Consider the following 12,060-nt stretch of genomic DNA (forward strand, 5'->3'; position numbering starts at 1 on the left):
TGAAGAGTTTTTATCGAGGATGTAAGGCATGTGTATGAGTGGGAGGAGAGGAAAGTGATTGGTTCTCAGTGAATGTCGGTTTGTGGAAGGGGTGCGCGATGTCTCCATGGCTGTATAATTTGTTTATGGATGGGGCTGTTAGGAAGATGAATGCACGAGTTTTGGAGAGAGGGGCAAGTATGCAGTCTGTTATGGATGAGAGAGCTTGGGAAGTGAGTCAGTTGTTGTTCGCTGATGATACAGTGCTGGTGGCTGATTCGGATGAGAAACTGCAGAAGCTGGTGACTGAGTTTGGTGAAGTGTGTGAAAGAAGAATGCTGAGAGTAAATGTGAATAAGAGCAAGGTTATTAGGTACCGTAGGGTTGAGAGACAAATCAATTGGGAGGTAGGTTAGAATGGAGAAAAGCTGGAGGAAGTGAAGTGTTTTAAATATCTGGGAGTGGATTTGGCAGCGGATGGAACCATGGAAGTTGAAGTGAGTCACAGGGTGGGGAAGGGGGCGAAAGTTCTGGGAGCGTTGAAAAATATGTGGAAGGCAAGAACATTATCTTGGAAAGCAAAAATGGGTATGTTTGAAGGAATAGTGGTTCCAACAATGTTATATGGTTCAAGGCGTGGGCTATAGATAGAGTTGTGCAGAGGCGGGTGGATGTGCTGGAAATGAGATGTTTGAGGACAATATGTGCTATGAGGTGGTTTGATCAAGTAAGAAATGAAAGGGTAAGAGAGATGTGTGGTAATAAAAATAGTATGGTTGAGAGAGCAGAAGAGGGTGTTTTGAAATGGTTTGACCACATGGAGAGAATGAGTGAGGAAAGATTGACAAAGAGGATATATGTGTCAGAGGTGGAGGGAACAAGGAGAAGTGGGAGACCAAATTGGAGGTGGAAAGATGGAATGAAAAAGATTTTGAGCGATTGGGGCCTGAACATGCAGGAGGGTGAAAGGCGTGCAAGGAATAGAGTGAATTGGAACGATGTGTTATACCGGGGTCGACGTGCTGTTAGTGGATTGAGCAAGGGCATGTGAAGGGTCTGGGGTAAACCATGGAAAGTTGTGTGGGGCTGGATGTGGAAAGGGAGCTATGGTTTTGGTGCATTATACATGACGGCTAGAGACTGAGTGTGAACGAATGTGGCCTTTGTTATCTTTTCCTAGTGCTACCTAGCGCACATTCAGGGGGAGGGTTTTGTCTTTTCATGTGTGGCGGGGTGGCGACGGGAAAGAATAAAGGCAGCAAGTATGAATTATGTACATGTGTATATATGTATATGTCTGTATATGTATATGTTGCAATGTATAGGTATGTATTTGTGCATGTGTGGATGTGTATGTATATACATGTGTATGTGGGTGGGTTGGGCCATTCTTTCGTCTGTTTCCTTGCACTACCTCACCAACGCGGGAGACAGTGACAAAGTATAATGAATAGATGAATAAATAGTATGGCAAGATTTAATGGTGTCTTGTGCTTAGATTTTATTGTGGCATTGTGCTATGATATCGTGACATTGTGCCAAGATTCCCACCCTGTGTCTCACTTCCATCTCCATGGTTCCATTTTCTGCAAAGTCCACTCCCAGAGATCTAAAACACTTCATTCCTCCTATTTTTCTTCATTGAAAATGATATCTCAATTACCTTGTCTCTCAACCCTACTAACCCTAATAACCTTGCTCTTATTGAAGTTAACTCTCAACTTTCTTTTTTTTACTAACTTTTCCAAACTCAGTCACCAACCTCTGCAGTTTCTTACTTGAATCAGCCACCAGGGCTGTATCTTCAGCAAACAACAACTGACTTACTTCTCAGACCCTTTCATCCCCAACAGACTTCATACTTGCCTCTCTCTCCAACACTCTTGCATTTACCTTCCTAACCACCTCATCCATAAACAAATTAAATAACCATGGGGACATCACACACCCCTTCTGCAGACCAAGCTTCACTGGGAACCAATCACTCTCCTCTCTTCCTACTCATACACATGCCTTATATCCTTGGTAAAAACTTTTCACTGCTTCTTGCAGCTTATCTCCCATGTCATATACTCTTAAGACCTTCCACAAAGCATCTTCATCAACCCTATCTCAACCTTCCCCAGATCCATAAATGTTACATACAAATCCATCTGTTTTTCTAAGTATATCTCACACACATTATTGAAAGCAATTACCTGATCCACACATCCTCTACCACTTCTGAATCCACACTGCTCTTCCCCAATCTGATGCTCTGTACATGCCTTCACCCTCTCAATCAATACCCTTCCATACAATTTCCCAGGAATACTCAACAAACTTATGCCTCTGTAGTTTGAACATTCACCTTTATCCCCTTTGTCTTTGTACAGTTGCAATATGCATGCATTCCGCCAATGCTCAGGCACTTCACCATGATCCATATATACAGTGAATATCCTAACCAACCAATGATGTGTATATATATGAGGTAAAGGAGAAAGAGTTATAACCCTGTATTCAGTGCACTGTAGAAGGTGACTAAAGGGGATGGAAGGGGGTGGTGGTGGTGAGTGGGGGGGCTGGAAGCTGTTCCATTTTGTATTTCAATTTGTAAAAGATAACACAGAAGCAGGAGCCAGGTGGAGAGTGATCATACTCATCAAAGGCCCAGACTGGGGTGTGAGTGTGAGATATAAGGAAAGAGTAGCACTTCTACCGAAGGAGGAGTTGTGGGAGTTGTAAGGAAGTGAGTTCCAGATTGATGTGGGTATATATATTTATTTATTATACTTTGTCGCTGTCTCCCGCATTAGCGAGGTAGCGCAAGGAAACATTTACTCTCAGCTTTCTTCTTTCACACACTTTACCAAACTCAGTCACCAGCTTCTGCAGTTTCTCACCCGAATCAGCCACCAGCGCTGTATCATCAGCGAACAACAACTGACTCACTTCCCAAGCTCTCTCATCCATAATAGACTGCATACTTGCCCCTCTTTCCAAAACTCTTGCATTCACCTCCCTAACAACCCAATCCATTAACAAATTAAACAACCATGGAGACATCATGCACCCCTGCCACAAACTAACATTCACTGAGAACCAATCACTTTCCTCTCTTCCTACTCGTACACATGCCTTACATCCTGGATAAAAACTTTTCACTGCTTCTAACAACTTGCCTCCCACACCATATATTCTTAATACCTTCCACAAAGCATCTCTGTCAACTCTATCATATGCCTTCTCCAGATACATAAATGCTACATACAAATCCATTTGCTTTTCTAAGTATTTCTCACATACATTCTTCAAAGCAAACACCTGATCCACCCATCCTCTACCACTTCTGAAACCTCACTGCTCTTCCCCAATCTGATGCTCTGTACATGCCTTCACCCTCTCAATCAAAACCCTCCCATATAATTTCCTAGGAATACCCAACAAACTTATACCTCTGTAATTTGAGCACTCACTTGTATCCCCTTTGCCTTTGTACAATGGCACTATGCAAGTATTCTGCCAATCATCAGGTACCTCACCATGAGTCATACATACATTAAATAACCTTACCAACTAGTCAACAATATAGTCACCCCCTTTTTTAATAAATTCCACTGCAGTACCATCCAAATCCGCTGCCTTGCTGGCTTTTATCTTCTGCAAAGCTTTTACTACCTCTTCACTGTTTACCAATCTTCCGATCTAACCTTCTCACTTTGCACACCACCTCGACCAAAACACCCTATATCTGCCACTCTATCATCAAACACATTCAACAAACCTTCAAAATACTCACTCCATCTCCTCACATCACCACTACTTGTTATCACCTCCCCATTAGCCCCCTTCACTGATGTTCCCATTTGTTTTCTTGTCTTACGCACTTTATTTACCTCCTTCCAAAACATCTTTTTGTTCTCCCTAAAATTTAATGATACTCTCTCACCCCAACTCTCATTTGCCCTCTTTTTCACCTCCTGTACCTTTCTCTTGACCTCCTGCCTCTTTCTTTTATACATCTCCCAGTCATTTGCATTACTTCTCTGCCAAAATTGTTCCAATGCCTCTCTCTTTTTTACTAATAATCTTACTTCTTCATCCCACCACTCACTACCCTTTCTAATCTGCCCATCTCCCACCCTTCTCTTGCCACAAGCATCTTTTGCACAAGCCATCACGGCTTCCCTAAATACATCCCATTCCTCCCGCACTCCCCTTACGTCCTTTGTTCTCACCTTTTTCCATTCTGTACTCAGTCTCTCCTGGTACTTCCTCATACAAGTCTCCTTCCCAAGCTCACTTAGTCTCACCACTCTCTTCATCCCAACATTCTCTCTTCTTTTCTGAAAACCTCTACAACTCTTCACCTTCGCCTCCACAAGATAATGATCAGACATCCCTCCAGTTGCACCTCTCAGCACATTAACATCCAAAAGTCTCTCTTTCGCGCGCCTATCAATTAACACGTAATCCAATAACGCTCTCTGGCCATCTCTCGTACTTACGTATACTTATGTATATCTCTCTTTTTGAACCAGGTATTCCCAATCACCAGTCCTTTTTCTGCACATAAATCTACAAGCTCTTCACCATTTCCATTTACAACACTGAACACCCCATGTACACCAATTATTCCCTCAACTGCCACATTACTCACCTTTGCATTCAAATCATCCATCACTATAACCCAGTCTTGTGCATCAAAACTACAAACACACTTACTCAGCTGCTCCCCAAACACTTTCCTCTCATGATCTTTCTTCTCATGCCCAGGTGCATATGCATCAATAATCACCCATCTCTCTCCATCCACTTTCAGTTTTACCCGTATCAATCTAGAGTTTACTTTCTTACACTCTATGACATGCTCCCACCACTCCTGTTTCAGGACTAGTGCTACTCCTTCCCTTGCTCTTGTCCTCTCACTAACCCCTGACTTTACTCCGAAGACATTCCCAAACCACTGTTCCCCTTTACCCTTGAGCTTCATTTCACTCAGAGCCAAAACATCCAGGTTCCTTTTCTCAAACATACTACCTTTCTCTCCTTTTTTCTCATCTTGGTTACATCCACACACATTTAGACACCCCAATCTGAGCCTTCGAGGAGAATGAGCACTCCCCAAATGACTCCTTCTTCTGTTTCCCCTTTTAGAAAGTTTAAATACAAGGAGGGGAGGGTTTCTAGCTTCCCGCTCCCGTCTTTAGTCGCCTTCTACAACACGTGAGGAATGCATGGGAAGTATTCTTTCTCCCTTATCCCCTATCCCCAGTGGGTAAAAATAGAAATAAGATTGAGAGTTGGTTGATTATTAGTGCTTATACTCTTAGCTATGAGAAGAATGATGAAAAGAGGCATTTGTTTCAGGAGCTTTTTTGTGAATGTGTCAGCAGTCTTGATTTGAGAGATCAGGTATTAGTGATAGATGATTTGAATGCAAAAATGGGTACACGGGGTATTTAATAAGGTGAACAGAAATGATGAACAGCTTGTGGAATTATGTGCTGAAAAAGGAACAGTGATTGGGAATCCTTGGTTAAAAAAGAGGGACATATATAAGTATATGCGGTGTAGGAAAGGTGGTAAGCAGGCATTATTGGGTTATGTAGTAATTGATGGCTATTCAAAAGATAGACTCCTGGATGTGAATGTGTTGAGAGAGGCAGTTGATGGGATGTCTGACCATAACCTTGTGGAGGCAAGGGTGAAGATTTGTAGAGACTTAAGGAAAAGAGGAAATGATATGGATGATAAAGTGTGTGGTGAAAGTAATTGAGCTTGGAAAAGAAACTTGTATGAGAAAATACCAGGAAATTTGAAGTTGAATGTTAAAAGGTGAGAGTAAATGAGGCTAGGGGAGTGGGTAAGAAGTGTGAGGCATTTAGGCAAGCGTTACTGGCATGTGCAAGAGAATTGTGTGATATGTGGAAGGTGAGAGGTGGGTAGGTGAGATGACAATGTTAAGTTGCTTGTGAAAGAGAAAAGAGAGGTGTATGGGCAGTACTCAGAAGGGATGGTAGCAAGTGATCAGAAGTGAAAGATAAAGTGGCTGGAAAGATAAAGTGGCTGGAGGTCAAGAGGAAGGTGCAGCAACTGAAATAGAGGGCGAATGGGAGTTTGAATGAGTGTGCATCAGCAAACTTAATCAGGGAGAATAAGAAAACATTTTGGAAGAAGGTTAGTAGTGAGAAAAACAAGAGAACAAATTGGAACGAAGGTGAAAGGGGCAAATGGAGAAGTAGTAACAGGCAGTGATGAGGTATAAAGGAGATAGGATGGGTACTTTGAGGGATTGTTGAATGTTTGATGTTAGGGTGGCAGATTTAGGGTGTTTGGTTCAGGGAGGTATATGAAGTGTAATGGCAATTGGTTTGGTGAAAAAAGAAGAGGTGGGTTCAGGGAGGTATATGAAGTGAAAGAGTAATGGCAATTGGTTTAGTGAAAGAAGAAGAGGTGGGTTCAGGGAGGTATATGAAGTGAAAGAGTAATGGCAATTGATTTAGTGAAAAAAAGAAGAGGTGGTGAGAGTGGTAAGGTGCCTAGAGTAGGTGGTATTGCAGTCAAATTTCCTAAGAGAGGGGTGACTGTGTTGTTGATTGGTTGGTTAGGATTTTTGTTGTATTTATGGATCATAGTGAGGTGCCTAAGGCGTGGTGGAATGTATGTATGGTGCCATTGTATGAAGGGAAGAGGGACAAAGGTGAGAATTCAAATTACAGAGGTGTAAGTTTGTAGAGTGTACCTGGTAAGTTTTATTGGAGGGTGGTGACTGAGAGGGTGGTGACAGGCAAAGAGCATCAGACTCGGATGGAACAATGTGGTTTCAGGAGTAGTAGTTGATATGTGAATCAGGTGTTTCAGTCAACACAGTTAGTAGCCTTAGAGTATTTTCCGGTGCTAGTGTCCAAATTCTATTATCAATCTGTCTATATCTCTGACACCTGTATCAAGTGGAACTCCCTCGTGACAATATAGTCTCCATAACTAGAGAATTCCAGTGCCACTTCTTAGCCTTTAGTGCCTCACCCTTATTAGGCCACTGGCAGAGGGCAACTCTAGCACAGTGATTGCAGAGGTCCTACCTAATGTTCCTGCTGACTATTACTTAATGCTCCTGCCTACTACTTCTACCTAATGTTTCTACCTAATGGTCCTGCCTCTATTATCTATTATCTACTGCTTCTATCAATTTGCCAAAAGGCAAAATGACACTTACAGCCTGCCCTTTTTGAAAGAAGTTTTCCACTTTCTGTAAATTTCTTTGATTATTTTTCCCCTTCTTTCCTATACATCTTGAGTCTTTCTCATATTTCAGTTAAAGCCTGGACTCTTTTAAGAATTTTGTCCATGACTGACTGAAGCCACTAACATTAAAGAGAAATTGAATTTAGTATTATCTGACTTGGTGTTAGTTGTAACATTATTATCAATTCCTGCTTGAATACAAAAAGACCCTTTCCTGCAAATAAGAATTGATATGATTATATTTACAGGTTCCTGTAGAAGATATCTCAAAGTCATGCAAGCTCCTGATTGAAGCATTAAGACTTCGTGAAAAGTAAGTACAAGTATTTGGTTAGATCATGTTTATTGAATGGTAAGAAACTTATATAGGTATGTTTATATGTAATTTGATGGTAGGATTTGATAAAAAGAAAAAAGATGCATGTATATGGGTGCATAGTTTGGGAGAGTGTGTGAAATAAGAAGGTTGAGAGTGATTGTAAGCAATAGTATGTTGGTAAGATGCAACAGGATGATGAGATAGGATTTTTTTTAAAGTAAATCTGAATGGGGAGGAACTGAAGGAAGTGGAGTGCACTATACACCTTAGAGTTGCCTGAGAAGTCACTGCCTTATAGATGGGTGTGTTTGTTGATATAATAATTCCCAACAGTGTTATATGGATGTGAGTTTTGGGCTGTGAATCCAAAAACGTGAAAAGGGGTGGAAATATTGAAGATGAAATGCCTGAGGACATAATGTGGTGTGAGGCAGGCTAATTGCATAAAGAATGTTATTTCAAGAGAGATATGGTTGCGAGCAGAGTATGATTGAGAGAACTGAACTGGGTGTGTATATATGTATATGTCTGTGTATGTGTATGTATATGTATGTATATGTATATATATTGATATGTATATCTTGTGGTATTTCTGTAGCAAAGTTTGTGATTCATGATCAGTATTTCCCAAAGTCACTTTTTCTATGAAATATTCTATTCATTACTCACAGGTACATGGCATGGGCAATTCAAAGTTTTCCCTCTGTGACTGCTCGATTCTTACGTGAGGCCGGCACAGAGGACCCAATGGGTTATGGTCAGCGGTATGTGGGTTCTTGCAGTGATCCCAAGAGTCTTGAAGGTTAGATCATCCTTTGCTTATGTAATCTAACCTCTCATTGCAGCATCTTTTAATTACTTAGGAAACAGCATTTTTGTTATATTTTAACTATAGGAAGGTAATGGAGGTTAGATGGAGAGTCATTAATATGGTGTAATGTAGACTCAGCAAAATATAATTTTAATCAAATCACCACTATCTTTGGGCTGTTATTTCATGTTTATAGAGCATGATAGCACGATTAATCCCAGGAAATTGTGTCACTATCATTTTGCCTAAGATTTCACCTTCTTTGCTGAAGGCACTGAACACTTACTCTTTGGGTTCTTATGCTTACCCCACAAGGACATACAACATCACCACAAGCTTTCACCTGTTGCCCCACTTGAAGGATGTTGCTGGTTTTTGGAGCACTTCAGGAACCCTATAGTGAAAGGGCTTCTGCAGCAACAACATAGAGGCAAAGGAATATATATATGACAGTTAGGGACATGTGAATGAATGGGGCATTTTTGTCTGTATTCCTGGCGTGACCTCGCTGAAGCAGGGGGTAGTGGTGCTGTTTTCCTGTGGGGTGGGGTAGCAACAGGAAAGAATGAAGGCAAGAAAGTATGAATATGTACATGTGTATGTAAGTAATATCTGTGTATGTGTATGTATATATGTTCATATGATAATATGAATAAATAAATGAATATATATTATTTATTTATTTATTTATTTTACTTTGTCACTGTCTCCGGCGTTAGTAAGGTAGCGCAAGGAAACAGACAAAAGAATGGCCCAACCCACCCACATGCACATGTATATACATGCACGCCCACACACGCAAATATACATACCTATACATCTCAACGTATACATATATATATACACACAGACATATACATATATACACATGTACATAATTTATACTATATTTATTTATTTTTTTATTTATTTTGCTTTGTTGCTGTCTCCTGCATCTGTGAGGTAGCGCAAGGAAACAGACGAAAGAAATGGCTCAACCCACCCCCATACACATGTATATACATACACGTCCACACACGCAAATATACATACCTATACATCTCAATGCACACTTATATATACACACACAGACACATACATATATACCCATGCACACAATTCACACTGTCTGCCTTTATTCATTTCCATCGCCACCTCGCCACACATGGAATACCATCCCCCTCCCCCCTCATGTGTGCGAGGTAGCGCTAGGAAAAGACAACAAAGGCCCCATTCGTTCACACTCAGTCTCCAGCTGTCATGCAATAATGCCCGAAACCACAGCTCCCTTTCCACATCCAGTCCCCACACAACTTTCCATGGTTTACCCCAGACGCTTCACATGCCCTGATTCAATCCACTGACAGCACGTCAACCCCGGTATACCACATCGATCCAATTCACTCTATTCCTTGCCCGCCTTTCACCTTCCTGCATGTTCAGGCCACGATCACTCAAAATCTTTTTCACTCCATCTTTCCACCTCCAATTTAGTCTCCCACTTCTCCTCGTTCCCTCCACCTCCGACACATATATCCTCTTTGTCAATCTTTCCTCACTCGTTCTCTCCATGTGACCAAACCATTTCAAAACACCCTCTTCTGCTCTCTCAACCACGCTCTTTTTATTTCCACACATCTCTCTTACCCTTACATTACTTACTCGATCAAACCACCTCACACCACACATTGTCCTCAAACATCTCATTTCCAGCACATCCACCCTCCTGCGCACAACTCTATCCATAGCCCACGCCTCGCAACCATACAACATTGTTGGAACCACTATTCCTTCAAACATACCCATTTTTGCTTTCCGAGATAATGTTCTCGACTTCCACACATTGTTCAAGGCTCCAAGGATTGTCGCCCCCTCCCCCACCCTATGATCCACTTCCGCTTCCATGGTTCCATCCGCTGCCAGATCCACTCCCAGATATCTAAAACACTTTACTTCCTCCAGTTTTTCTCCATTCAAACTTACCTCCCAATTGACTTGACCCTCAACCCTACTGTACCTAATAACCTTGCTCGTATTCACATTTACTCTTAACTTTCTTCTTTCACACACTTTACCAAACTCAGTCACCAGCTTCTGCAGTTTCTCACATGAATCAGCCACCAGCGCTGTATCATCAGCGAACAACAACTGACTCACTTCCAAAGCTCTCTCATCCCCAACAGACTTCATACTTGCCCCTCTTTCCAAAACTCTTGTATTCACCTCCCTAACAACCCCATCCATAAACAAATTAAACAACCATGGAGACATCACACACCCCTGCCGCAAACCTACATTCACTGAGAACCAATCACTTTCCTCTCTTCCTACACGTACACATGCCTTACATCCTCGATAAAAAGATGTTCTGGAAGGAGGTAAATAAAGTGCGTAAGACAAGAGAGCAAATGGGAACTTCAGTGAAGGGGGCTAATGGGGAGGTGATAACAAGTAGTGGTGATGTGAGAAGGAGATGGAGTGAGTATTTTGAAGGTTTGTTGAATGTGTTTGATGATAGAGTGGCAGATATAGGGTGTTTTGGTCGAGGTGGTGTGCAAAGTGAGAGGGTTAGGGAAAATGATTTAGTAAACAGAGAAGAGGTAGTAAAAGCTTTGAGGAAGATGAAAGCCAGCAAGGCAGCAGGTTTGGATGGTATTGCAGTGGAATCTATCAAAAAAGGGGGGTGACTGTATAGTTGACTTGTTGGTAAGGTTATTTAATGTATGTATGATTCATGGTGAGGTGCCTGAGGATTGGCGGAATGCGTGCATAGTGCCATTGTACAAAGGCAAAGGGGATAAGAGTGAGTGCTCAAATTACAGAGGTATAAGTTTGTTGAGTATTCCTGGTAAATTATATGGGAGGGTATTGATTGAGAGGGTGAAGGCATGTACAGAGCATCAGATTGGGGAAGAGCATTGTGGTTTCAGAAGTGGTAGAGGATGTGTGGATCAGTTGTTTGCTTTGAAGAATGTATGAGAAATACTTAGAAAAGCAAATGGATTTGTATGTAGCATTTATGGATCTGGAGAAGGCATATGATAGAGTTGATAGAGATGCTCTGTGGAAGGTATTAAGAATATATGGTGTGGGAGGCAAGTTGTTAGAAGCAGTGAAAAATAATTTATACTGTCTGCCTTTATTCATTCCCATTGCCACCCCGCCACACATGAAATAACAACCCCCTCCCCCAGCATGTTTGCGAGGTAGCACTAGGAAAAGACGACAAAGGCCACATTCGTTCACACTCAGTCTCTAGCTGTCATGTATAATGCACCAAAACCACAGCTCCCTTTCCACATCCAGGCCCCAAAGAAATTTCCATGGTTTACCCCAGACGCTTCACATGCCCTGGTTCAATCCATTGACAGCACGTCGACCTCAGTATACCACATCATTCCAATTCACTCTATTCCTTGCATGCCTTTCACCCTCCTGCATGTTCAGGCCCCGATCACTCAAAATCTTTTTCACTCCATCTTTTCACCTCCACTTTGGTCTCCCACTTCTCCTCGTTCCCTCCACCTCTGACACGTATATCCTCATTGTCAGTCTTTCCTCACTCATTCTCTCCATGTGTCCAAACCATTTCAAAACACCCTCTTCTGCTCTCTCAACCACACTCTTTTTATTACCACACACCTCTCTTACCCTTTCATTACTTACTTGATCAAAGCACGTCACACCACATATTGTCCTCAAACATTTCATTTCCAACGCATCCACTCTCCTCCACACAATC

The 12,060-nt window shown here is 41.8% G+C and overlaps 1 protein-coding gene across 1 annotated transcript in view; it reads left to right on the top strand.

The window, feature by feature from the left end:
• LOC139764711 (AMP deaminase 2-like) overlaps positions 1–12,060 on the top strand; it is a 181,726-nt gene that overhangs the window by 117,759 nt on the left and 51,907 nt on the right. The window contains exons 7-8 of the mRNA XM_071691598.1: positions 7,458–7,522; positions 8,200–8,330. Coding sequence (XP_071547699.1) covers positions 7,458–7,522; positions 8,200–8,330 — 196 coding nt within the window. The remainder of the gene's footprint in view (positions 1–7,457; positions 7,523–8,199; positions 8,331–12,060) is intronic.

Source organism: Panulirus ornatus, chromosome 50, assembly GCF_036320965.1.
Source record: "Panulirus ornatus isolate Po-2019 chromosome 50, ASM3632096v1, whole genome shotgun sequence".
In the NCBI taxonomy this organism is placed as follows: domain Eukaryota; kingdom Metazoa; phylum Arthropoda; class Malacostraca; order Decapoda; family Palinuridae; genus Panulirus; species Panulirus ornatus.